Raw genomic sequence first — 27,781 nt, forward strand, 5'->3', positions numbered from 1 at the left:
CTCTCTCTCTCTCTCTCTCTCTATATATATATATATATATATATATATATATATATATATATATCTTAAGACAATAAAATACCACACAGTAATGCCCATTATAAACTGATGTGGAATTTCTACTGTAAACATGACAATTCAATACTGGTAATATATTGTCACAACATGAACAAAATTAATTTGGAGGGAGACCTTCAGGTGGTCAAGTTGGTGTTTAAGATAATAAAACAGAGAGCTTTTTTAATAATTCAGTATAAACTGGTAGAATGTAAAAGTGACTTGAATATTCTATTCTGGATAATGTGACAGAAAAACATATAAGTAAAAATGAAAGAAAAAAAAAGCTGACAATATCATTCATTTGCTGAAAATCTTATGGGCTCACTTCACCTTTACAGGTGGATAATGAAGGTGAAGGGCGTTCGGACAAAACAAGACGTGCCTATCTCTGTAACGACCAGCGCTCCACAGAGGATTATTATGGGATACTAGATGTTACCATTCCCTCAGAGATACTTGACATTTACTGGTTGAGTGGCAGCTGAGAAATTGTCATGGGAACCTGGCTGCTGATGGTGATTCGTTGTCGGGTCTGGCATTGAAGCATTCCAGCGATGGCTCTTCTGAATCTACATAAGAGGCATAATTATTAGCATTAAACAATCGCAAATAGCTAACAATGTTCTCACAACCACTCACAAACATTTACGAGCAAGCCATCTAAGCATGCAGCATACACTAAAAGATCTTTTGTTTTACATCATTCACTAATATGCTTATTTAATGGATTTCATGGATTCCCAGCACAATAGTAATACAGTTAGAAAAGAACAGGACTACAATAAGTCACAAAAGCCTTACTTCTTATTGGCAATGACGTAAATGCACGGATTATAGAATGTGGAGGATTTGGCAAAGAGAGGGCCAATGATAGCCATAGGAGCTGGGATTTTTCGGGGATCACCGAATGACGCCCACAAACACACTATAGAGTACGGCGACCAGGCCACCAGGAACATCAGGATCATCACGATGGACATCTGTGCGAACATAAAATAAAAACATGCACAGGTGCACACACACACATACACACACGTGTGCGTGCACACACACACACACACACACACACACACACACACACACACACACACACACACACACACACACACACACACACACACACACATACACATACACACGCATGGATATGAACATGAACATGAACATGAACATGAACCAAAAGCAAAACAGGCAACCTGAAGGCACACAATGGACACAGTTTCCCAATACAGGACATGGAGCAAAACCCTCCTTTCTAATGAATGCAATTTCTAAGCATTGCATGGGTCTGTGGGTTCTTGCCTTAGTGACGTCCATCTGGTCAGACCAGTCCATGTTGATGTTGTCCAGACAGTTGCTGGCCTTGTATCTCTTCATGGTAACAGAGACGTGGTAGTAGCAATAGAACATGATGGAGAGAGGAATGATGAAGTTTATCAGGATCACACACATGGTGTAGGACACGAACGACCTGGGGATGAAGGACAGGTCACGCATACATGTGTTTCCAATGAATATGTTACACTCATACATTACACACATATGCTCTCTCTCTCTTTCTCTCTCTCTCACTCACACTCTCTCTCTCTCACACACACACACACACACAAACACCAGACACCAAAAAAAACGTAGAAAATCTAGAAAAAGAACCGCAATGCAAACAAAAAATCCTCATCAAAATCAACATGCTTAGTTGAGGAATGTTCAAGTCTCTCCCACTCAATTCTTGTTTGATAGCAAACACTACAGTACATGCCTGTTTACCTTCCTGGGTAATTGCTAGGCTGTGGTCAGTGTGACTGTGCTTAGCCAGGCACCTCCACTGCATCGATGTGACTGGGGAGATCTATTTCTACACTAGCCTACATTCTCTTCTATGGTCAAGTAAGGCCATGTGTTCAGTAGGAAAATTATGTTTACTACGAGTATTACAAACATTTCTGCTCCATATAATGCCATTGTAATGTCTTTCTTTCAAAGTTCTGCTTACATTGCTTTGCAAGTTTCTTCAATAACCAATTTCAATTGTTTGAAAACTGATCATCACTCATGCTCTCTTGTTCAGGTCAGTATATGCCCAAAGTATTCCATTCAGGGCCGGAGTGGGGCCACTTTTCAGCCCGGGAGTTTCAGGCCCAAGACCGGCCCACGTTTTCCATAGTGGTGGAAATTGGATAAATGAAGCAACATTTCAGCTCTTACTATCCTGTAGTTTTTATTAGTACCATGGTTCAACAAATGTGTAAAGGTTATATAATAATTCACTTCAACTGAGAAGTTAACAACAAATATTCCACTATTCCACAAGTTAAAGGAACCATATTGTAGCGTCGGTGGATGTACATGTCTAACGTTGAATGAGTGTCTCCCAGAATGCAGTGCGAGTGAATGCTAGAATGTGTAATGTCGATTATAATAGTTGTAGTTGCGTTTACCATGTTGTGTATTTGTTAGCGTGTTAGTCTCTTTAGTTGTACCTCATGTGTTTATCCTCGTGTTGATGTGTGTGGTAAACCCTTATTGTGTGTAGTATGTGCAGCTGAGACTACCCCTGTGTTGCCCTATGTAGTTGTCTGTGTTCGTCCGAGTCTTCCTGTTCCAATAAATGGCCGGCCTGGCCAAAGGTGAATCTTGTCTGAGGAGGGTGAGATCGCTACAATATGTAAGATTTTGGCCAAAACTGGTACTGCAATCACTTTCAAATGACTGTAGAGCGGTGTATCCCCTCCTCCTCCCTCCTGACTCGAGGTTGCCAACCCGGATGCCAAAACACTACTGACTTTGTGATTAGTAGATAGGTAGAGGGTGGCGCATCAGGCCAAAACACAACATGACATGACAAAACACAACATCAACATCAGTTGAGGGCTGCAACTTCACTTTTTAAATGACAATATCCTGGCCGGACTACAGTTGTCAGTGATATAAGTATTTTAAATTAACATGATTTCTTAATGTCTAGTGACATATCAGGGCCATTTTATGATTAATTGAAATACATTTCTTACATATGGTTCCTTTAACAAAAACAGACAGAAAGAAAGAAAGCCTTTGAAATGTAGCCTATCCCACGCTTCCACAAAGAGGCATATTGAACTAATGCTTAGGCTACATGTTTTTGCATGGGTAGGCTATATTGTTGTTTGGTGATTTAGCTTACTTCTTTACTACACCCTCTTCTAAGCAAACAAGGCATATAGGTTCATCATGTAGCATAACTATTTTGCTCTTTCACTAATTTCGGGCTCATCATTTTCAGTGGTCGACTGGTTGATCTGCTGCTCAGAGGCTACAATTTTTACCGCATAGGCCTACACAGATCAAACTTCAGTTTTGTTATTAATATTTGCATACTGAATCGGATACAAAAGGCTAATATTTTAAGAAATGTAATATGTTGCTTGCAAATAGCTTGACAACGCTACAAACGTCCAATATTAGGCCAATAACTGCTAATAATCATTGCCTATAGGCTATCTCTCTTTACCAGTTGCCACTTTTGTCTGTAGGCCTAATCTAGAAGCTTGGCACATTTAGCAGCATCTACCTGGCCGTTTCAGTCCCTCCTGGCCTCTTTCTACCATCCATCCTTCCTGACGCTTATGGCTACTGTAGGGCCGGCCCGGTTATCCGTATCTGAGAAAAGTTTTTGGAAAAGACGGGTTATATGGACCCAACCAACTCTTTTTGGGAGGGGAGAACTCCCTCACACGGTAGGCTACAACCCATGCAGAGGCAACGGTGCCATGCAATGAATGCGGAATGTGTAGCCTACTTTTTGAGAAGTTAGACTAACGTGACAAATGTCAATATTTTTTTCCTCGACCGGCCCAAAAGTGAAGCGGCCCACCGGGAATTCTCCCGATTCTCCCGATTACCCACCCCGGGCCTGATTCCATTAACATTTTCTTGTCAGAATGAGATTCTCTTTTAAATCTGTTTACGTACATAGGCTTACAAGAAAACTCTTTTCAGGTTTTGAGGTTAGGATGTTTATTATAGGATTTTCTCCTTTTTTCCCTTCTTCTTGGTATGTCTTGTTTATCGTGTATAATATTACCACATGTTACTGCTATTTATCCTCTCTCTCTCTCTCTTTCTCTCTCTCACACACACACACACACACACACACACAGTCTTACGCATCGTTCTTCCTCCAGTTGATAGTGCATGTGGCCCCGGTGGGATCAGGAGCGTATCCGGCCCAGCCCACAATTGGCATGGAGGACCAGAACACTGCATTCAGCCATGCGGCCAAGATCATCGTTCTGTACCAGCGCTTACTCAATTTTTGACCTGACAAAACACACACACACACACACACACACACACACACACACACACACACACAAACACACAGAGAAAAAAAAGAGAGAGAGAGAGAGAGAGAGAGAGAGAGTGTGTCATTGTCCTTGGTCTGAACTCTCATTCAAGGTAATGCATGCAGATTAAGAGAATGCTATTTAGATTATTTGATAAAACAAGGCCGATGGATCCATTAGCAGTGATCACACTCAGGGCATATATATTCAAATATATTTTACTCCTTCCTCCTATAAACTCCTTCCTTTATAGAATATAGATTATGTAATCCAAAACGTTACAAAGGTATGCATACAAAGGTCTTACTTATTTTTAGCTACTTAGTTACTTCCAAACAGTACACGACCTTGTAAATTCTGGAAACATTGTCTATGACTAAAGTAACATAATCCAACAACAAGATAATCTAATTTCAAAAATATCGGGAATTGAAAATGTCACCATTCTAGAAACCACTGCTTCTTCTATTGAAACTAAAGCAAATTTTTTTTAACATTAACAGATAACATTTAGCAGTTTATGACCTAGAGCATTTATATACAAATACAAAACATGAAAATACCTATATCAGGCCTGCAAATTGTGAGGTAACGGTCAATGGCAACCACTGTTAGAAGCCCTATGCTTGCCATCCCAAAGAAGATGTTGAGAGCCGCATAGATCTATGATGAGAGAATAAATATTTGGGTCACTCCATGTCAAATCAGATAGAATCCAGGAAAAATGGTTGCGGAACCATCTCAAATTTAGGTCAATGTTCATACAATGTTTGGTTACACTTTACTTGACAGTATTGACATAAGAGTGACATGACACTGTCATGAACATGTCATAAACAAGTCATAAACGTTTATGACATAACGCTTCTGTTATTAAGTGACATTCGGTTTTTGTCATAACAAGTTAGGGTTATGATAGGGGTTAGGTTTAGGGTTAGGGTTAGGGTTAGGGTTCATGTGTCATGACAGTGTCATGTGTTCATGACAGTGTCATGTCACTCTTATGTCGATAGTGTCCAGTAAAGTGTTACCCAATGTTTTCAACCAATACTTTTTATCTCTCATAAATGTCCTGTCTTGGACGCCATGTTTGGACAATGTCTTAAAAGTAGTATTTGTAGCCTGCCCAAACTTTGTACAATGGAAGACAAACATGTTCTCAGTATGACTGGACTATTAAAACTTTGTGCTGCATGCCCATTGATTTTATAAGGCCCTGAATTTGGAATGGTTCAAAAACGTTTAATGGTTCAGTCATACTGATAACATGTTTGTCTTCCGCCCTAAAAGTTTGGGCTGGCTATGAATGATATTTTTCAAAATATTAATACCCAAACAGTGTTGTTTCAGGCTATAAAACTAAATCAAGGGAAAAAAAATATGAAGACATAGGATTTCAACCGAAATAGAAATTTAAAGGCCTTAGTGTTTGGTACCCAATAACATTATTTACAGTACCTCATCGAATTTAAACAAACACAGTACAAGCACAAGCACAAGCACAGGCACAAGCGCACTCTCTCTCACACACACACACACACACACACACACACACACACACACACACACACACATACACGCGCTTGCACACAAACTATCCGGTGGGTTGAAACATGGTTGCCCTCTGGTGGCAATTGTCCACCATTAAAATAGTCAGTGCAATAACAGAGGTATAGATTAGATTAGATTAGTATAGACACAAACACACACACACACACTCACACACACACACACACACACACAGACACGCGGACGCGCACACACACACACACACACAGACACGCGCACACACACAGACACACACACACACACACACACACACACACACACACACACACACACACACACACACACACACACACACACACACACACACACACACACACACACACACACACACACACACTTCAATTTAAGCTTTCAAACAGATCGTTTGTAACAGAGTCTTCACACACTGTGCCAGCAGGAGGACATGAGCATGAGCCAAACACAACAGCAGAGCGAAAGGAAATTAAACACCCTATCTGGAACTCAGCCCCTGATCTCCAAGGCAATTTGAGGTAACTGTGGAGTTTCACAACTTTCTCATTCTTCAAATCCAGATTAGCATCACATGGTCCCACATGTGCACACACACAAGGCATCCAAAAATACACTTAAGCTGAGGTTTCCCTACTGAGGTCATTTTCTTCCAGTTGCCTTTTGAAATTGGATTATGTAAATATATGTGAGATTACAATAACATATGTGCATCTACAGGCTCATGCTACATGCATATGTGCAAACTGTGTACGTGTGTGTGTGTGTGTGTGTGTGTGTGTGTGTGTGTGTGTGTGTGTGTGTGTGTGTGTGTGTAATGTGTATGTGTATGTGTATGTGTATGTGTGTGTGTGTGAGCGCATATGGGAGAAAGAGATAGAGAGTATTTGTAATTGTGTTTGAAGTACTTGGTCCCCTTGAGCACCTGGCAGCCGTTGTAGCCGAACTTCCAGCTGCCGTGCAGGTCAGACGCAGCAGACATAGGATAGCCAATGCCTGCAACCCCAATGTCTGTGAAGGCCAGGTTAATAATGATGGTATTGGTGGATGTCCGCAGCTCCTTGAACTTCATAAACATCCCTAGAACCACAAAGTTACTGGCCAAACTGATTACACCTGCATGGAGAGAACAAGAGAGGCATCGTTAAAATAACACCACACAAAAGACACACATAGAGGGAGCCACACAAAATATCTCCCACCCGCACAGACACTACAGTATAAGGACAGGTCCAACAATGCCTTGCAAATCACTTGAAACATAGCCTTTTTCAATCTAAACTTTATAAATTACATTCTCCAAATCTCCAACAAGCCATAGACTACCACATTGCAATAAGCAAAATAAATGAATAAATAAATAAAAGCAGAACAATAGTACAGTCTCTATTATAGGCAGAGTGTTTCTGAAGAGTAACACCTATAAGTCTTATACTATCACATAAGACACTCACACACACACACACACACACACACACACACACACAAACACACACATACACACACACGCACACACACACACGCACACACACATATACACACACACACACACACAACAAGAAATACATTACATGCAGTGAGGAGGTATGCTGCAACGATGTTGTGTTCCGTCTGTGTAAAAGCACTTTTCCCACCATAGGGGATCGAATCCGATGAGTTCATCTCTCCCACCATCTTCACTCTATTGCTCTACCTCCGATTTGGTATTTCCAAGCAGCCCTCTCTAAAACAATACTCCTTGTCAATAATGCTTTCTTCCTCTAAAAGGCCTTTTGGCAGTCACTCGCTTCTCTTCTCCACACTCCCCCTGTGTCACACTGTGGCCTTCTCTCTAAAACAGTCCATTCACTCTCTGGTTGTAGTCAGTCCTTGAGCGCAAGCAGGTGAGACGCTGAGGTAGAGAGTGCAGTGGAATGATGGGGAGGAAAAAAACATGCAGTGGGGAGAGGGATTAAAATGTTTGTCTTTCTACCCTTTCTCAGCTCACTTCTAAGAAGGCCTTTTGTTTCCGGATTAATATTCACATGCTGCTACACACACACACACACACATATACACACACACACATACAAAATGAAAACGAAAATGTTACATAACAGTCATGTTTTAAATGACAATGCCTCATTTTAAATATATAGTATACAGACAAATATATTTAATAAGTGTTTATACAGACTGACTATGACTATAGCATTTCGATTAGCCTACTACAAGAGAAGGAATGTGGTTCTGTCACAGGGCTCAAAGGCAAAAATGCTAAAGGGGATTGTCTCAGGGATCATGGAAGGGGGAGGCAGAGTCTTACTAATCTCGTAGATCCATGATCCATTCAAAGCTCCAAAGGAAAACAGCAAAGGCAAAAGTTACAGAAATCTATTTTTTTCCTACACATTTTCTGACAAATTTAAAGACTGTTAATATTTTAAGATGCCTGTACATTTAATGTATCCGGCTTGGTGAGTTAAACAATTACAAATAATTAAATAAAGAATCTGCTTCTGAAGTCTTTAAATTATTCTCCCTACTATTCGGATGCAGCCCCTCTCATACAGCACTCCAAGTTTGAGTATGCGCAGTATCAGCGCCCTTTCTGGGCTGCGTAAAGTTATCGCATTACTGACTTTATAGAAGGGTGCTTCTGCGTTATCACGGAAGCTGCGTACACGGAAACAGTGCCAACAATCTGTCATGTGACTTTCTCACACAAGTACTGTCAAATAGTACGGCTAACACAGATAATCAAAGGTAAGCTTTTGTTTACATTTAATTTCACAGTTGTTTTGACATTTTGGTCTAGTTAATGGCATGGCTACATCCATGCTATGTCTTGTTTGGTTAACGATATGCATCAGGGAGAAATATGTTGTTCTAGAGGTCTAACTAGCTAGCCTAGTTAGCTAGTGTGTGGTTTCTAGTCAGCTCGCTAACTTGTAGATACCTCATAATCAATTTTACTTAGTCTCTGTCTTTATATTTGTTCCTAAGGTGGCGGGCGGAACAGCTCAACGTGCCGTTCATCTGAACATGGCGGATGTAAGTATTCATCTGGATTTGCAGTTTGTTTAGAAATTGTTAGGTTTTGTTTGAACAACTTAATTCCAAGACTCTTGCTACAGTTTATTAAAGCCATCGCTGATGTAGTTCAAATATGTAATACTTTGTCCTTATTGTTTATCTAATGTTGCAGGACTTGAAGAGATACTTGTATAAACAGTTGCCCAGGTAATGTGACTTCTCAATAAAACAAATCGTCTTGACATCAGCACTGATGCCTGCAGGGGGTGCACTATACCTTGAAGTTACATTATCGGAAACAATTAATACAATACTATAAATTAGCCCAAATTCTTATTCCTTAATTAATGTATAGTCTTACATCCGTGAGGAGCGATTGGTGTAATTAATAGGTCATTACAATACCTGCCAGTACATCTTGTCATCTGTCCGACTGCATTACTGTGAGGAATGTGACATGTCTATGTCAACATAGGCTACCAAGATGCACTGGTTTTCTTCCCTTGCTATTTCTTTGGCACTCAACAAATTGTGACTTTTTCACGTACACACTAATTTGATATGAAAGCTTTGCAAAATCGTTGAGGAAGTATGTTGAGGTTTGACTAATGTTCTTGAAACCGTGAAACTTAAGTATAATGTCTTTCTTCCTTCCTTATAGTGTGGAGGGTCTTCATGCCATTGTAGTAACAGACAGAGATGGCGTTCCAGTCATCAAAGGTAATAATATCACTCACTTAGTGCATTTTCCATCCAACTTCATCATGGGAGTACATTCTTTCCTTAAACACTCAGAGGACTAAAAAGGTTTGTTTGGAGCAGGGAATTATAACTGTTTTCTCTCAGATTTCATGTGACTGTCACCCTGGTGTCAGTAGTGTTGTTGTTTTGAGAGAGTGGACATTCCGACAGCTTCTTCATAGCTATCTAATGAAGTTGTAACCTAAGACTTTTACTCAAGCACAAGCGCACACAGACACATATATGCAGAGTCAATTACTAAACATTTATTAGGACATGACACATTCTATTGAGAGAGTATGAATGAATATTTAATGTTATTGAGGTACTGAATGGTTCAATAGCATTGAAAATCATTATGAACAGGACGACACTTGTTCATTTTAGAGGTAACAATCAGTCCTTCTCATTCACGAATGGGATAAATTCAGAGACCAGTTTCCTTGTATATGCAAGTATACTTGGCCGAGAAACCTGATTTACATTTACATTTTTAAGGAATGTTTGTTTCTTTCCTGTAGTCGCCAATGACAACGCTCCAGAGTATGCACTCCGGCCGGGCTTCTTGTCCACGTTTGCACTCGCCACTGACCAGGGGAGCAAACTGGGCCTGTCTAAAAACAAGAGCATCATATGTTACTACAACACATACCAGGTATGATCCCATGCCTTTCTCTCTCTCACACACACACACACACACACACACACACAAAGAAAAAAACCTCTGAAAGAGGCTGCAGTAATATACAGATGCCATGCTATACTGTTGTATGAAAACCATGATCATCATCACATCTAACCACCAGAGGGCCCTGTACAGTGTGTGAAATCTTGGATATCAGTGTACGTACCTATATAAAAGTAGTAATGTGGGACTGTATGAAACCTCAATTGTCTATTGTCCTTGGAGTGTGAATCCCTCTTATGCTGACTAGTGATTATTGAACAGCATCTCAAAAACTGGAGAATTCCAAAGCAGAATGTATGAAGTCATGCTGTGTTGTGGTGGCTACAGATCAACGCCCTTCTCATGGCATGCTTTAGTCTAACAAGTCTCTCTCTTTCAGATTGTGCAGTTTAACCGGTTACCCCTGGTCATCAGTTTTATCGCAAGCAGTAGTGCCAACACAGGTATAAAGTCTAAACCTATTAGTAGCCTATTCATTTGCTGTCTTAACTTACTGTAGCTTCACAAGCTGCTGGTCTTCAGTAATCTCTTGAATATAATGTGGGCTATTGGAACATTGTGTGCAGGTTTAATCATCAGTCTGGAAAAGGAGCTTGGCCCTCTGATTGAAGAGCTGAGACAAGTGGTGGAGGTTGCGTAAGAACGAACCAACCACTAATGAAGTCCCAATGCGTTTGCACACCTACATTGGTTTATGGACAGTACACAACTGCAACCATGGAGGACATCATAGATCTCTGTCTCCTGTACAGACACACACACACACGCACATACATACACACACAAACACACACACACACACACACACACACACACACACAGACACGCACACAATGTTGGCTGTGGCTCTAGTTTATGTGTCTGAAAGTCTATGATGCTGTATGTTGCTCCTTATGAATGTAACCTGCTCAGCTTGTTTTGTTTTATTTTCTTCTAATAATAAAATATCATCTTTGGTGTATAAAGGGCAAATCTCCATGACTGAGAAGACACAGAAGATGCTTTAGAACAGTGGTTCTTAACTGGTCTGGCTTTGGGGCCCACAATTTCCCATGTTCATGAAGTCGCGACCCATATTTTTTAGCGTTCAAGCCAACGGATATGGTGAGCTACATGGTAAGATATGCAAAATTGCTGTTGGCCTACTTATTTGGAATGTGGTGATGTTTGGCATTACATTTTCGAAGCCTTCAACTCCTGTTGTCACCTTTCAAAACACTCAGCATGTTTGTTTTTGACAAGAGTGCTTTGTTTCTATGTGTCATTCTAGTTTTCTACTGTTTCATGCTCATGTGCCAGCAATTCACTGCATGTCACACACTGGGGTTTCTGTCCCATTTTGACCGATCTGAAAGGTCTGATATTAGATCTGATAAGGTAGCATTTTAAATATGTATTTTTTTTTTTTTTTTTAACGACAAGCTCCACGACCCACCCAGAACGGTTCTGCAACCCACTTTTGGGTCCCGACCCACCAGTTAAGAAACACTGCTTTAGAATGTATCACCCCATACTCTTTTGCTACACATAGGCTAACATGGAATAAGATTCCAGATAGAAGATTCCAGATGGAATAAGCATTCACAACCATTGTGTCTGTTCATGATATCATTGGACAATGTGGATGAGGAAAATCTATGAATTATGAACAGAATATGTGCTGATTGTACTGGCAGTATAGTTTTTGTGGCAGTATGTTTTTTTTGTTAAGTGAAAGAATAAGTTAAGTGAAAATTTCAGGAAATCATGCTTTGTGGATGTGGTGGCTGCACTTTGGTGTCCACACCATGCAGCGGTCATATTGTCTAGTTGTAAAATTACTCGGTTGATAGGTAGGCTATTGTGATATAGAGTTGAGAGTATCCAATAGTAAGAGCCAATCAGATATCTGGTATTTGACAAATACGACCAGCATAGGGTGTAATGAAATCCAAATCAATCATTTTAAACAGGTATTCCCATACTTTGTTTAAAACGAAGGACTGTTGCTTTTTATATCAAGCAATATGCACCTGACAAATACTGAATAGTGGGATGCCATTGCAGTCTGTTTGATTGTGCAAATGTACACATTTGTTGTGCAAACACAACTTTCATAAAAGTGGAAACACATGCTGGTAGCAGATTAGTCAAAATATTACTGTAGACTTACTGAAAATAGTATTTGGCTTAAATCCCATCAGTAAATGGAGCTGAAGAGATTTACTATGCATGTCTAAAAGTGCAATAGCAAGGAAAGGCCATTAGTTCCAATTTTAATGAGCATGGATTTGGCCTGTTTATGGCTACTTTCTGTTATGTAAGTGCTCAGTCTTGTGTAACCCCAGATTAGCCTGTAAATCTGCAACAAAGTTGGAAAATACCAAGACTTCGGATCATTTCTATTTTGTCTTTCTAAGAATTGGTATCAAAAAGTGAACCATTATACTGTCTATTTGACAGTCTATAAACAAGTATGTTCTATGTCAACTTAGTGACAGACAGAAGATGAGATTTCCTCCAAGACAGTAATACAAGTTGTTTATTTTTTTTTACAAATAAATATAATTAGCTGTACACATTTGCTGTGTGAATGATCCCTGTGTTATGCATTACATTTACTGTACAACCCCAAATCAGAAAAAGTTGGGATGTTGTGTAAAATGCAAATAAAACCAGAATGTGATAATCTACAAATTTCGTAAACCCATATTTAGCTGCAAAAAGGACATAGACAGTACAAGAACATGGGGCAGCCGTGGCCCACTGGTTAGCACTCTGGACTTGTAACCGGAGGGTTGCCGGTTCGAGCCCCGACCAGTGGGCTGCGGCTGAAGTGCCATTGAGCAAGGCACCTAACCCCTCACTGCTCCCTGAGCGCCGCCGTCGTAGCAGGCAGCTCACTGGGCCGGGATTAGTGTGTGCTTCACCTCACTGTGTGTTCACTGTGTGCTGTTTGTGTTTCACTAATTCACCGATTGGGTTAAATGCAGAGACCAAATTTCCCTTACGGGATCAAAAAAGTATATATACTTATACTTATAAAATGTTGAAAATGACACATTTGACTATTTCATGGAACATATATGTTCAGTTTTTAATTTGATGTCAGCAACATGTTTAAAAAAAAACCTATTCATTTAAGGAAATTCTGTAAATGTTTATGAACTGAGGAGACCAATTGCTAGACTTTTGAGAATGAAATGTTGTCCCATTCCTGCCCGATACAGGATTTCAGTTGCTCAACAGGGTATTCTTAATCATGTTTGTCATTCCGTGATGTACCTAATTTGACAGGTCTGGACTGCAGACAGGCCATTTCAGCACCTGGTCTCTTCCTCTATGGAGAAATACTGTTTAAACATGTGCAGAATTCATTTTGCCATTGTTTTCCTGAAATATTCAAGGTCTTCCCTGGAAAACACATTGCCTGGATGGCAGTATATGTTGCTCAAAACCTGTATACATTATTCAGAATTGATAGTGCCTTGCCAGATGTACAATATGCCCATGCTGTAGGCACTAATGCACCTCCACACCGTCATAGATGTTGGGTTTCAAACTGAGCACTTGGATAGGCCCTCTGCTCTTTAGCCCAGATGAGTCCATGATTTCCAAAAAGAATAGCAAATTTTGATTGGTCTAACCAGAGGACCTTTTTCCACTTTACCTCAGTCCATTTTAAACAAGCTCAGGCCCAGATAAGATGGTGGTATTTCTGTATCATTTTGGCTGTTACATGGTAAAGTTTACATTAGCATTTCTGAATTGAGTATCAAACTGCTCATAGACAATGGTTATCAGAGGTTTTCCTAAGCCCATACAATGATTTTCTTTACAGAAAAAGGGTCTGGTTTTAATGCAGTGCCATCTGAGGTCCAAAAGACCACGGCCATCCAATATTGTTTGTCAGGTCTATCCCTTGTTTGTAAACATTTCTCTGGATTCTCTGAATATTGTAATGATATTATGTACTGTAGATGATGATCTCCCCAAATACTTCATAATTTCATGTTATTATATCTGTGATGCTATTTGTCATATCCAATCATGTTGCCAGCAATTACCCTAATTAGTTGTGAAATATTCCTCCTTTTGTTTTCTTTATCATTACACAACTTTTCCAGCATTTTGTTGATGGGTCCCAACTTTTTTTGAAATGTGTTGCTGGTATCAAATTCAAAATGAACATATATTTTTCATGAAATAGTCAAATTTGTAATTTTCAACATTTGATATGTTGTCTGTGTCCTTTCTGCTTCTAAATATGAGTTTAGGAGATTTGAAAATGATTACATTCTGTTTTTATTCACATTTTATACGTCCCAACCTTTTCTGATTTGGGGTTGACAAACACTTGACATGAGCCCATCTCAGTCTTGATCCCAATATTGGAGTACTTTGAGCTCACTGAATACAAGGACACTATCAGTTCAAAGCCCTTCTCACAACAACTGTGGTTGTAAGTAATTTACAGACAAGTAATTTCTCCAGACGCCTACAGTGCCCAGTGGTTTAATGGCTCCAACTAAAGGCCTGGTTTTCCTTTTCACATTTACACAAAGAACAAGCGTTTTGTTCACATTCAGCTGTTCCCCCTTTTTAGTGGCTATGCAGTACTAAACAGCAAAGGATGTTTTTCTCATGGTGTAATCATTGGGAACCAGCCCTCTAACCATAGCCTTGCTGACACCTCACCTCACTCTACCAGTTGGCATTGTTCAGAGATAGTGGTCTTTGAAACATAGACGGCCTTAGCGACGTTGCTCTGTCACTTCAAGTACAAATCTGTCACTTCAGAGTACAATCTGCTCCAAGATCAGCAATACAATCTATGTTTCCAAGACTTCACTTAAGTTAAGGAAATTAAAACCTGTCCCAAGACCAGCTGTTGGTCAAAGTGACAAAAGAAAGACACTGACAGAACAGGCTATGGAGTGCTATGTGTATGAGAGGTCATTCCCACCTACTGTATGCTTTGGACAGGTGTAGAAGTGTCTGGATTCACATGTACTTATGCCGAAGGAAAAAGCTAAAAGGATTTGAAGTCTATTCATGCTCCATTAAAACCGCATTTGTAGTGTTTCATGCTCTTTCATGGGCTCATGGTTTAAAAACTCAGGTAGTGAAGAAGTGGATCTCCCACTGTTTGTGTTTTCATGATTGACATGACTGCATATTTCCACTAATGGCCTGTGACATTTTCTCTCCAGGAAGTGACTGGTGAGAAAATACCAGGAGCCATGATGTAATGGAATCCACCTCGACGGGTCCCTTCAGCTTGTCGCAGGAACACAAGGTATGGTTCAGTACACATTCCTCAATGCATGTGACACAGAACTTGAGCCTTTGAGGTTTAACTGTTTGCTCGTTCAGTGGCAGGCTGCTTGTTATTCAATTTCTTCTCCTTCTGTCCATCACCTGCCTTTTCTGATCTGGGACTGCATTGAAGGAAAACAAATAGAGACCAAGTTATGAGGGGGTCATTGTTACAAAACAGGATAAACATACTCACTTCACTGAAAGATTATATTTGTGAATATGTTTCTTAGGGTGCTATATTAAGGTGTTCCAAATAAACATCATAGGTAAAGGTGGTTCTCATTTTCTTTCACATTTTGTTATGATTTCTAATCCTGATTAAGAAATGTGGCAGCATGCAAGGTTTTACTTAACGTGATTGTTTACAGTAATTTCCTGTGTATTAGCCGCATTGTGTATAAACCACACGATAGTGTTTTATGCAAGTTAAAAAAACAAAACCATATTAATACCATATTACCGTAACTGCCCCTGTGTAGTAACCTCATAGCTGAAGAAATTTTGCAAAATCAATGTATAAACCTCGACTAATAGTTGGGAAATAATGGTAAAAGCAATTGATCAGCACTAAATCTGACATGAGACGGAGTAGATGTGTGTCTGAGCTGTTAGCCCTTACTAGCTTCCAGCGCAGGATCTTTATCCACTCATCAGCCTCGGCTCCAGTGCGGGCACACAGGTAGAACGTGCGCTCAGGAAACACCAGACTGACGGAGATCAGGAGAGGAGAAAAAGATGGGGAAACAATTTAATAAATACCGATAATGGAGAAATGATTAAACTGATAGCACTGATGCAGGTGGAAAATAGCTATTGATTTGATAAGAACACATAGTAGGGGAGAAGTGGAGCGTGCGAGCGAGTTCCTGGGACTTTTGGCGAGTTTGGCGAGTGGGTTGTTACAGAGAAGGATCTGTACGGTGTCTGAGGTCCCTAGACTAAAAATGTTCCGTTGAAGGTCTTTCTGTTTCTATGCCCAGGTTCCTCATTTCACATATATTCACATCCCCATTCAGGAAATCAAGTTCAGCTGCCACCCACAGACAATTGCGCGTACACATACGTATGCACATCAAACACATCACACACATCATGGACACACTGATACAGCACAACATCTGTATGGGACTGTTCTCTTGAACAGAGTTCTGGAGAATTAAAACAAGGCTCACCAAAAACAATTAACCCTTTCTTGACTATAGTCAAACTGGACTGCGGAACATGCTGTTAGATCCAGTGTCCGAATCGGCTCTTCAAACTGAAATGGAGTGTAAGGAGAGGAGAGGAGAAAATGTATATACGTATGCAATGCATGCATTAAATGAAACGTAAAAATACACTTACTAAGATTTGCATAAAAGTTAACTGACCAAACATTGCGATCATCAAAAGCTCAAAAATTAAATAAATAATAAGCAAAACCAAAAGATGAAGAAAAATATTACACAATGAGAAAATAATTGAAATAAAGCTGCAAAGACAAGAGACATTATAAAACTCACCATTTTATCCTTAAAGTACTTCAGTTCATTTCTGCTTAGTGTGAACCAGCGTTGTTTCCAGCTCTATCAGAGGAGAGCAGAGTTACATTTTATTACTGATCTTTAAAAAGTGTTCAATCCGACAGAACTGCTTTACAGTAAGCAATCCAGCCAGCTGACACAAAACACTTGCGAGAACCATGGCTCTTCAGACCTACACTGCTCACCTTTGTGTTAGATTACAAGGCCTAAGACCAAGATCAACTGTAACACTGTGCATGTACTGAAGTTCCACATTATCCCAAACCCTGTGGATATTTACGTCTCATCCCCTGTTCCTCTTACCTTAATAATAGCACCCTGCTTCACCAGGTAGCCCTCCTTGGTGCCAAGCTATAAATACACAGGAAAGTAATCATTTACACACAAGATACTGGGAAGAGAAAATTAACAGGATTTACAAGTGAAAGGTCAAATGTGGTCAGATGTGAACATAGAAAGTTTGGCTTGTGAATAAGGACACTGCTCTTACAAGTATACATGTTTTACACAAGTATAACGAGTTTTCTTCATTACAACTTCATGACAGCATCAGTCTTATAATTTAATAACTACATCTCCGGTACATTTAAAGTTGAAAAGGGAGAAAGAGAGATAAGGTTGGACGTACAGCCGGAGCAGTAGGCACCAGGTCCGAGTGTCTGCGGCCAGATTGCATGGCTGTGTGCACAGACACAGATTCATAGATGGACGGCTCCTCCACCTCACGGGGGTATGGGTGCTTGAGAACTATAAGGTTCCCTAGGTGGAAAGAACACAGGGGAAGAGGAACCGAAAGAGAGATGTTTAAAAACATGAAGACAAACAGAGACATGGTTCAATTCGTGTGAATGCATGTGCACAGTGCATGACCGTGATGAGTGGAAGCATGCATGCAGATGAATGAGGGAAAGAGTGTACGAGTATATGAGTGGTCAAACACCCGCAGGTTGTACAAACACACACTTTGGAGTACCTGACTCACTGCCCAAGAGCGGCTGGTTGGCCATATGGCTGGTGAACTCCAGCAAGGACGGGAACTCATTGAAGCCAAAGGAGTATCGCCCACAGATTCGTCTTACATGAAAATGCCTCACTGAGTCCTTTGCTCTGAGGTAACACAGGAACAACGAAGGCATGTTAATGATACTGCCTTTTCACAGAAGGAGAGATTCAACAGTAAATGAAGGGTCAAGGGGAAAAGGGATAGTACTTGTTTATCAGTTGCATTAAGCTCTCAATGAATGCAATGTGGCCTAAGCAATAATGCTACCAACAGTATCGGCATCAACAGCACCAACAGTACTGATACGAATAACCTAAATGTTTTGGATTATATTGCTAGATCTACCAAATTGCCACTTGCTTGTTAGCTTGTATTACAAGGCATATGAGGAGGATGTAGATTATGTTCCAGCAAAATGTAGATTATTCCTTTTAATACAAAATAATGCATACACATCTAAGTTCTAAATAAAGAAAAGAGAAGTGAAAAACAGAAGAAGAGAAGTGATCCGTGGCCCTCCCACTAACACCTCTATTGGGGCAAACCTGTCTGAGTCATTTACTCACATTTGTCCAACCAGTCTATACTGTCCAAAATAATCAGTCCGACTTCAGAATTTGCATAATCATCCAATAACACCATCCCATCCCAATGATTCAAGTTCTTCAAAAGTGTTCACTTGAGACAAAGCCATTTTTTTATGAACCATAATGACTAAAATAATGTAATTTACACCACAGACACATACTGCATTTTACCCCACTACACAATCTTTTTGGGTTTAAAAAGTTAAAAAAAGTTTAAAAAGCACCATATATATATATATATATGTCTATCTATCTATCTATATATATATATATATATATATATATATATATATATATATATATATATATGAAAGGTGGCCATCTTTATTAAGACAGATAATGATGAAAGAGTGGACTGATGTTCTGACCTGACAGAGAGGGCGAAGCAATCAGGCCCCTTCTGGCTGCTCCTCAGAAGAAAGCTGCCATCAACCCCATTGGACAACAACAGTGCTTCAGTGGCGTGGCGCGTGAGGTCATAATGATACCAGCTGCAAAAGAGACCAGGAGAGGGTCCATATGGGTTCTGTCCTAGATTTGGACTATGGAAGCTCAAGCTACATGCAATGCTAATTTTTCTTGCTGAATTTAGCAAGAATGTAGGACTCCACCCCCCTCCTGTCAAAGTTGCATAAAAATGATCCGTGGATATCTTCGGTATTTTTCTTTCAGTATATTTTTGGAAGTATCTTAATTTGTCGATACCACATCAGAAGGCCAAATCCTGACAGTTTAGTTCCAATCCACATTAGTTGATCAAAATAACATAAAAAGACATGCCTTAAATGCTAATTCAAAGTCCCAAATTTCACAAATGAATCAGTTATTAAGTCATTTGTATTGACATACACGTCAGGTAGTACTTGCTGAGCAATTGTGATTGCTTAACTGACATAGAAGCACAGTTTTTATGTGTGAGATGGGAAATGTGTATGTCAGCAGGATCACGTTAGCCATGTTTCCTGCTGACAGATTGGGACATGCACTGTATCACACAAACCTTGCATGACAACATACTTCAGAGCATATTCTTTAAATGTAGCATAGCTTGTTTGGACCGATAACCAAAAGAGTGTCTGTGTTTGTGTGATATATGACATGTGCAGCGAACACAAAAACAAACATTTGAATGTGAATTTTGCTTTGAACAAAGCAACACATGATATTCACATTATAGTTGAATAGTTCAGAAATACCAGGTGCATTTTAAAATTAATGTTCATATCCAATTTCCTTCAGCTTTTGTTTCGATCAGATCTACTTGACAAAAGATCAGTGAAGTCCTCAGTGGTTGCTGAAATGAATGTCTGCTTGCTGACTGTTAGGATTAACACTTACTATCACCATCCACCCATTCTTTCCTGTCCCCAATTTCACCATCTGCAGTATCTGCTCAGACACAGCTGCATGCAGAGTTTGGTCACTGCTGGTTATCTTGTTCTTCTCTATGATGTCTGACAAGGGTTTGACTTCTGTTGCTACGGAAAACATAAAGGACCCGATTCCTAAACATGGATTAATCCTAAAGTTCTAGATTAAATTTCTTGTCTCGAAAAAAATTCTTTGTCTCACAAGAAATAAAATAGGAGAACATCTCATATTGAAGTTGAGCTCAATAAGTATGGAGAAATAGAATAGACAGACAGGTCTCATTCTGCATCTTGCTTTATGGATCTTTTCCAATGATGTTTGTATTGTATTATAGTAGGACTAGGCCTATTCTATGTCCAGGAAACCTGCCAGAGACACTTAGTCCAGAAACAACTAGGCCTACAATTAGTTGTATTTTCAAGCTAAAATACGCTTTTCTAACTGTCAATCAATATATCCTTTTTCTTTAGTTTTTTAACTGCTGCCTCATGTATTCATTACAGCACCATATTTAACAACAAATAATTCAGCCTACCTTTCTACACCCTACATGAAAGTGGCAGATTTCTTAAACAGGTTTCTCAGACTCTAGACGATAAGCGAAAATGGTAAGACTACCACTTCGATAGACCAACAGATGACTGGCAAGTCCAGAACAGATATGTTAAGCCATATATTGTGGCCAAAATATTGGCTAATGTTAGGCATAGGCATGTATCTTACTAGGCTACATCCTTTTTACCTTGTTAAGAATAACATGCACCGTAAAGTGACATTTGAAAGCGGGCTCACCTGACCGACTCCAACTCGTCCGTGGGCTCCCCATCAGAGCGCGTTGAACTGCACACACTCATCCTCAGACTGCAGGTATTCGTTAAACGCACTTATTACCGCCAATCACTGACAGACCTCTCGGTCCCAGTGGTGCCTGCTTGTGAAGCCTGTTACATAAATGGGTAAGTAGCCTAGCGAAACAACTCAAAAGGCGACCACGCATTCGAGCTACATCACCATGTGTGAAAATAGGGAAGTTTCAAAGACACGCCCATGATGAAAGGTCGGAGTAGGCCTATTAAAAAACCTAGGCAATTCTGCAATCTAGGACCTTGCTTTTCTGAACGCACAGGATGGCAAACTTGAGAATAGCCTGCCTGCTGTCAAAACAAAAGAAACACACTGACAAACAAAAGGTATTTTCAAAACATGTATAGTACGACGACCTACGAGGACTGTATGAAAAATATCACAGAATTATGTGATATAACAATTTTCTAAACAATGTCAAGGAGAAACAATTCGGAGAGGCGCTAGTAGACCTACAGCTTTCTAAAATCGTTAGCACATGACATGGATTCCCTTGCTTGTCACAGCTGTCCAGTTTTAGTTCAATTGTTTAGTCCGTAAAAAAATATTAAAACAACAAAAACATACAGTAGCCTAGATAGTTGAAATACAGCGTAGGCCTACAGGGGACCGCCCACCAGACGTCGCTGTAGGCCTATACATTCAAGAAATTGCACAGGCATTTATTCTTCGCATTGAGCAGTCCATAAAACGAAAAGCATAAAATACGCACATAACTTTTAAACACATAGCCTACCAAAATGCAACCAGCACACGGCGAGGGCAGCAATAAGTGGGACATTTTTCTAAACACAGCATGGTAAGAACGAGTTGTGCGTACATATGTCCAAAGTTAAATTTGTATTGAGTCTTCACACCTGCCTCATACCAAAAAGTATGAACCAAAAACCTGTAAATATGACGTGTCAATAAAAGTTTTGAAGTAACTATTTGTGTTCATAATGTATAATGTCTCACTGTGATAATGGGTGTATTTAGAGCGAGAGGTAGCCTAGGTTATTCCTTCAATTATTATTATGATAATGCATATCCGGTGTTGACAGGCGAGTTTCGAGATTTGAGTTCAGCATTGTTCAGGAGCTAGGTGATAATGATTGCACCTGGGAGAGGTAGGCTACATTCCCTTTATTATTATAATCACTATTGATAACGCATTATATACGGAACAGGCGAGAATGCATCTCGATCAGCAATGTTACTGGGTTTCGCCTGAGCGTTGTAGATGGATACCTTTATATGGCTCTGGGTTTCGCGATTTGATTTCAGCATTGTTCAGTAATAGGTGCTAGGCTACGCTCATTTTTAAAAGATGCATTTAATCCGAAGTCATGTCAGCTCTCTATGCAGGGAGTAGGGCTGTCACTTTTTATTTGAACATGACATGAAATATCCGTAGTCAAACTATAAATAAACTATTCGGGTTTTAGTGCTGTGACGCGCATTTCTACAGTCTATGATTAGTTTTATTTTATTGTTTGCCATCTCATTCAGTGCTACATGATCCAGGGCTCATGACCAAAGCAAGCCAATATAATAGCCAGTAGCCACAATGAGCCATATGCAGCCACCCTGTTTCGACAATCAGGTGACGCACAGAACGGCCAGCAGACAGATAATTACGTCCCCAACTCATCTAAAATGTGGTGTCTTGAAATACTTTGGGTTCTACAACATAAAGTGACCGTTAAATATAATGTTAAAGAATGTATCTGTGGATAATTGTGGCTTTAATCGGTCGAAGTTGACTCCATGTCGTGGTGTCTCACGTAACTCAAAGCCAGGCAAGCTGAGGACAGGCGCTCTCTCTGCTCCATCATCCTTAAAGATTCTAGAGCGCTCCGCTCTAGAATCTTTGATGGTAACCAAACAAGTCTTCTGTCTAGGTTTGTTTGTAGGTTTAAGTGTTGTTCTCCTATGTGGTCCACCTACTGGAGGGGAGTGTTTACAGCAGTGTTTTTCAACCACTGTGCCGGGGCACACTAGTGTGTCGTGAGAGATCATCAGGTGTGCCACAGAAAATTACCCAAATGTCACTCACTGGTCCAAAAAAGCAACTGTAGCACTATTGGTGGTATGCAGGCATTGTACAACGGGGGCCCCATATCCAGTATTCACAGAATCATCACATATCCAGTTCATAGCAACAATTAAATTAGATATAGTCACGTACAAATGAAACAGAGCGCGCTTGTTTTATTTGAGCAGGTCTTGCATAGAAGCCATAATAAGGCCATATCTGTGTATTATTTGAAATTTTAGACTATGGTATGTTTATTTTTTCGTCACACAGGATGTTAGTGTGCCGTGGGACATTTTAAGTGTCAAAAGTGTGCCGTGGCACAAAAAAGGTTAAAAAACACTGGTTTACAGCAGTTCCGTTTCACACATGCGCAGTCTACGTGTCACTTTGACGCGCGGTCTTAAAATTCGGTCGACTCAAAGACGCGACGCATGCTGCGGGACGCAGACGCGGGACCGTACCATAGGCTTTACTCTCAACCATGTTCTATACAGTCTATGCTCACAACAGACCAAACAGCTCTCGGCAGACTGATTAAGGCTTTTGCCAATCTCTACGCTGATAATGTTGTCCTCTGGTCAGGAGAGCACAGAGCAGGCTTCTGGGTAGCTGTCTGTTGTGTGGATTAAGCAATCTAGGACCTTGCACTTCTGAACGCACAGGATGGTCAAGGTAATGGTAGATCGTCTAAGAACATGCTTTGAGACAGGAACAAGTTAATTTTTAAAAGGTCCTGGCCAAACTTGAGAATAGCCTCAAGAAAGAAACACACTGATAAACAAAAGGTATTTTCAAAACATTTTTTATATACACAGTACGATGACCAGTAGGCCTAGTCTATATAAATATCAGCATGTATGAAAAATATCACACAATTATAATGTGATATTTACAGTTTTCAAAATGATTTCTTAATTTCATAGGGAAAGCGAAACAATTCAGAGGCGCTAGGTAGAGCTTTCTAAACTCATTAGCACATGAGATGGATTCCGTTGCTTGTCACAGCTGCCTTTGGTTTGGCAGTTTTAGCTCAATTGTTTGGTCCGTAAGTAATGCTTCAAACAACAAAAACATACAGTAGATGGTTGAAATACAGCGTAGAGGACCGCCCTCTCCGCTGCATACCACCAGGCGTCGCTGTAAACATTCAAGAAATTGCACTGGTATTTATTCTTCACATTGAGCAGTCCATATAAAATGAAAAGTATAAAATACGCAAATAACTTTCAAACACATACCAAAATGCAACCAGCCCACGGCGGCATTAAGTATTTGGATCATTTACAACATCTGACATGCTAATTAACCCAATAACTCCACATTAGTCAGTCTCATGAAAAACTACAGTCACCTTGTTTTCCCCCAAATGACAGTGGGACATTCCAGTTGATAGTTTACCATGGGGTAGGGGAGCTCAAATATTGCCCTCAACTTGCTCAGTAAATTGCATTTCTAAAATGCATTTCTTTAATATCTTGGCCTCAGTATAAAGCATATAAGCAGTCTCAGCAGAATAGCCACTCCCCAAACATCTCCCTCAGCATCATCGTCCTCTCATCTCTCTCAGCTGATCTGGAAGACTGCCTGCAGTGTTACAGACCAAACAGCTCTCAGCTGACTGCTTAAGGCTTTTGCCAATCTCTACGCTGATGACACAATAGTGTTGTCCTCTGGTCAGGAGAGCACAGAGCAGGCTTCTGGGTAGCAGTCTGTTGAGTGGGGAGGGTCTGCGTTGATGCTGAGATTGGGAGGGGGTAGTCGGGAACTTTGGACATTCTTGGAGTGGAGGCGGTCTTTCCACTGACTGACACATGTCCAGTACTCTTCGGGGCGGAGTCTGTCCATGATTCCCGCCCTTACTGTATCCGATGGACTGATGGTGTTACAGAAAGCACGGATCAAGATTCTGAGAGAGAGAGAGAGAGAGAGAGAAAGAGAGAGAGAGTGTGCATGAGAGGCCATATTTTCCATGCAGAAGACATTTTTTTTTTTTGTGCATGTGTTGCTTGTGTACTCAAGTGGCAAGTACTATAAATAAAGCATGACCAGACAGAGATAGTGTTTCTTTTCGCTTACCTGGGCAGCAGGGCCACCACTGTTGTGAGTAAACTGACAAAGTAGTAGCTGGGCTCGGACATGAAGTGTAATTCAATGCCATAGGGATTTGTGGGCGAGTTGCATGTCACGCACACCACACTGAACACCAGGCCAAAGGCATAGTAGAACACTGCACTGCCAATCAACACGACCCCATGCAACAACGTCTGAAAACATACAAACACACGCACAAAATCTTGACACTGTAGTACATCCTGATTTCATTAATTATTATTATCAATTGGGCTATTTCACTAGCCTAGAAATCTAGACGCACCCTAGCGGCGGCAAATAAATTTGCTCAGCCTGTACGTCTAGTAGCATAGGAATTTCTATTTGCTGATGCCGTGGACGTCATCCAATCACAGCGCTCTATTTTGTTAGAGAGTCTTAAGGCGGGCTTAACAGGATGATGACAGTCCTACGACGGTGAACAACAAGGAAGGTGGCTATGGCTAACGAAGAGCGGTTGTTTGAATCGGCGTTGGCGTCAACTTTGGAGGAGTTGGACTTGTGCTTTTCTTTGAAAGTTGAGCAACACAATGCACTTAAGTCATTCCTTTCGAAGAAGGATGTATTTGCCGTTTTGCCGACCGGATACGGATGTGGTCGTAGCGCCGGCCTATTGCATGCCTAGGCAGTTTGAAAGACAATTCTCTGCCCGCCCCTTGGATTAAGCGAGGTGAATGGGTCGATTCCAGACTATACATTTCAATGATATAGGATGGCCCGCCAGGCTACTATTTCACTTAAAGACACTGTAAAACGGTTGCATTTAGTGCTAACATCTCTGCGTTGCTATTACGTCAAGGGTCGTGCTTTCCAGTACATGGTTTAAGCCTGGTCCGGGACTAAGAGTTTTTTCTAAATGGAAATCTCCACTGAAGTTCTCTCTTAATTTGGAACTTAGCTTACACCACATACAGGAAACCAGTACTCCACATATAAGCACACACCCCCCCCCCCCCCCCCCCCCACACACACACACACAGTTTTCCCCCTATCCACTCAAAGTGGAACCACTGAGATGTGTGTGACAGGACAAGACTGAAAGCCTGATTCCACCAATCATATGCTAACTATTCTTTTTATGCAGTTTACTAGCACATCTTTAATAGTCAGCAGTATTCTCACTAATACAACCGGAAGTTGACAACATGGAGCCCACAATACATGTTTGCCTCACGCAGCTCTTCCTTTTCCTCTCTAGATGCCTGTGGGTCCTTGGGTGCTTAACCTTATGGTGAGCAGAAGGCAGAACGTCTATATCAGGACACCTGATTGGCTGCCCGCTGAGTGTGCAAAACCCTGATTGGCTCACCAGTGTGCGGCTCTCGATGACCTGGTGCAGCAGGATGATGAGGAGGGCGGCGCTGTTGATGGGCGAGCCGAAGGAGAGGACCCCAATGTCAGAGCCGGCGTAGGCCTAGGAGGCAGACACACAAAAATGTATTGTTGGTGAGAAAGTCAGAAATAACTTCAATGTCAAATACCTGCTGGCATTTAAAACTGTTATATTATATACAGTCATGTGGCCCTTTGAGTGAGCTTGTTGCCCTTTTATGCTATTTGCAAAGTTGCAATTGTAAGCTCATGACTGAGAATATGTCCATTGCTTCTCAGTTACTGAAATCAAGTTGAATGGGCCCTGTGATTTATGATCGTGAAGGAAATATGAATACCATGGCCAGTAGAGAAATATAACCTGACTACTGTGGTAAAACATCAGGAGTTCTGTGACTGAATGAATGAAGAATGAATGACCTAGTAGTTTGTAAACATAACATAAACATTGAGCTGTGTATATGTGGCAAAAAGACACTACATGAGATCCTGAAAGTCTGCCTTAGGAAATAGGGGCAGTTAGCCAGACACGTGCCATGGGTATGGAGGTAGGCCTGCAACACTGACCACATGGGATGGAGTGTGGTACTGCATGCATTAATCAATAGTTGGACTGACTACGGAAACCCAAGAAACATGACTGTCAATCCTGTTTATGTTCTGAGGACTAAAAGAAAACATGGCATGACAATACTGGAGAATAACTTCTGAAATACATTCTGAAAAGGAGAGCACAATTGCTTCTTCTGAGATGTCTGGAGGTAAGCCTGCAACACTGACCACATGGGATGGAGTGTGGTACTGCATGCATTAATCAATAGTTGGACTGACTACGGAAACCCAAGAAACATGACTGTCAATCCTGTTTATGTTCTGAGGACTAAAAGAAAACATGGCATGACAATACTGGAGAATAACTTCTGAAATACATTCTGAAAAGGAGAGCACAATTGCTTCTTCTGAGATGTCTGCTGGTAATCCTGTTCTAGAATCCTGTGCTAGAAACCTGATGTACTGTACACACCTGGTAGAAAATATAAACAAACTAAACATGAATGAGAAACATGACAGTCTGGACGGGCATTCTGTCTTGAACTCAATATCAAATTCTGTCTGGAACTCAAAAGAAGCAGTTCTTTTTATGCTGGTGTGTGAGAGTGAGTGAATGAGTGATGGAGAACCAGTGGGACTCACAAAATAAGGGATGAAGAAGCACACCAGACTCTGGTAGAAGGCATCCAACATGGAGAGCCAAAAGGTGGATGGCAGATAGGCCTGTGGCACAAAACACAACATTTGCATT

At 40.6% G+C, this 27,781-nt stretch overlaps 4 protein-coding genes across 5 annotated transcripts in view; 1 reads left to right on the forward strand and 3 right to left on the reverse strand.

Moving 5' to 3' along the window:
• Positions 1 to 523: 523 nt before the first annotated feature.
• On the reverse strand, positions 524 to 7,598 carry rrh (retinal pigment epithelium-derived rhodopsin homolog). Its single transcript, XM_076299905.1, has 7 exons — positions 7,496 to 7,598; positions 6,850 to 7,040; positions 4,949 to 5,048; positions 4,206 to 4,359; positions 1,363 to 1,531; positions 862 to 1,040; positions 524 to 629 (listed from the first exon to the last, which is right to left on the reverse strand). Exons 1-7 carry the CDS (start codon positions 7,596 to 7,598, stop codon positions 524 to 526), a joined length of 1,002 nt encoding a protein of 333 aa, XP_076156020.1.
• A 991-nt stretch (positions 7,599 to 8,589) lies between these two features.
• lamtor3 (late endosomal/lysosomal adaptor, MAPK and MTOR activator 3) lies at positions 8,590 to 11,333 on the forward strand. 2 transcript variants are annotated; one of them, XM_076300741.1, is made up of 7 exons: positions 8,590 to 8,669; positions 8,910 to 8,957; positions 9,112 to 9,146; positions 9,601 to 9,659; positions 10,202 to 10,335; positions 10,748 to 10,811; positions 10,935 to 11,333. In XM_076300741.1, exons 2-7 carry the CDS (start codon positions 8,949 to 8,951, stop codon positions 11,006 to 11,008), a joined length of 375 nt encoding a protein of 124 aa, XP_076156856.1. In that variant the 5' UTR covers positions 8,590 to 8,669; positions 8,910 to 8,948; the 3' UTR covers positions 11,009 to 11,333. The 2 variants fall into 2 exon arrangements, with proteins under 2 accessions (XP_076156856.1, XP_076156857.1); XM_076300742.1 differs by lacking the exons at positions 8,590 to 8,669; positions 8,910 to 8,957 and having other exon boundaries at positions 9,103 to 9,146.
• Positions 11,334 to 12,871: 1,538 nt separating this feature from the next.
• On the reverse strand, positions 12,872 to 21,105 carry dapp1 (dual adaptor of phosphotyrosine and 3-phosphoinositides). Its single transcript, XM_076300740.1, has 9 exons — positions 20,946 to 21,105; positions 19,151 to 19,273; positions 18,166 to 18,299; positions 17,821 to 17,951; positions 17,496 to 17,543; positions 17,172 to 17,234; positions 16,842 to 16,927; positions 16,289 to 16,376; positions 12,872 to 15,788 (listed from the first exon to the last, which is right to left on the reverse strand). The coding sequence occupies exons 1-9, from the start codon at positions 21,005 to 21,007 to the stop codon at positions 15,765 to 15,767; spliced, it is 759 nt and encodes a 252-aa protein (XP_076156855.1). The 5' UTR covers positions 21,008 to 21,105; the 3' UTR covers positions 12,872 to 15,764.
• A 2,718-nt stretch (positions 21,106 to 23,823) lies between these two features.
• The window catches only part of atp10d (ATPase phospholipid transporting 10D), a 31,839-nt gene continuing 27,881 nt past the window's right edge, over positions 23,824 to 27,781 (reverse strand). Inside the window, exons 20-23 of the mRNA XM_076300743.1 lie at positions 27,673 to 27,753; positions 26,456 to 26,560; positions 25,114 to 25,301; positions 23,824 to 24,943 (exon numbers count right to left, since the gene is read on the reverse strand). Coding sequence (XP_076156858.1) covers positions 24,712 to 24,943; positions 25,114 to 25,301; positions 26,456 to 26,560; positions 27,673 to 27,753 — 606 coding nt within the window. The 3' untranslated portion in view covers positions 23,824 to 24,711. The remainder of the gene's footprint in view (positions 24,944 to 25,113; positions 25,302 to 26,455; positions 26,561 to 27,672; positions 27,754 to 27,781) is intronic.

Source organism: Alosa pseudoharengus, unplaced genomic scaffold, assembly GCF_046254945.1.
Source record: "Alosa pseudoharengus isolate Yale_2024_CS ecotype anadromous, Long Island Sound unplaced genomic scaffold, YU_APseudo_1.1 YU_APseudo_1.1_scf_22, whole genome shotgun sequence".
Lineage (NCBI taxonomy): Eukaryota > Metazoa > Chordata > Actinopteri > Clupeiformes > Clupeidae > Alosa > Alosa pseudoharengus.

Coding starts and splice junctions, on each gene's coding strand:
- rrh (XM_076299905.1), bottom strand. CDS start 7,598: ATGGTGGGAGAGATGAACTCATCGGATTCGATCCCCTATGGTGGGAAA. Junction 4,360..4,948: donor AATTTGCAGGCCTGATATAG/GTATTTTCATGT, acceptor GTGTTTTGTCAG/GTCAAAAATTGAGTAAGCGC. Junction 630..861: donor TACGTCATTGCCAATAAGAA/GTAAGGCTTTTG, acceptor CCTCTTATGTAG/ATTCAGAAGAGCCATCGCTG.
- lamtor3 (XM_076300741.1), top strand. Junction 10,336..10,747: donor GTTACTACAACACATACCAG/GTATGATCCCAT, acceptor TCTCTCTTTCAG/ATTGTGCAGTTTAACCGGTT. Junction 10,812..10,934: donor AAGCAGTAGTGCCAACACAG/GTATAAAGTCTA, acceptor CATTGTGTGCAG/GTTTAATCATCAGTCTGGAA.
- dapp1 (XM_076300740.1), bottom strand. CDS start 21,007: ATGAGTGTGTGCAGTTCAACGCGCTCTGATGGGGAGCCCACGGACGAG. Junction 17,952..18,165: donor GCTCTTGGGCAGTGAGTCAG/GTACTCCAAAGT, acceptor CTTTCCACCTAG/GGAACCTTATAGTTCTCAAG. Junction 15,789..16,288: donor AGATCCTGCGCTGGAAGCTA/GTAAGGGCTAAC, acceptor CCTTCAATGCAG/TCCCAGATCAGAAAAGGCAG.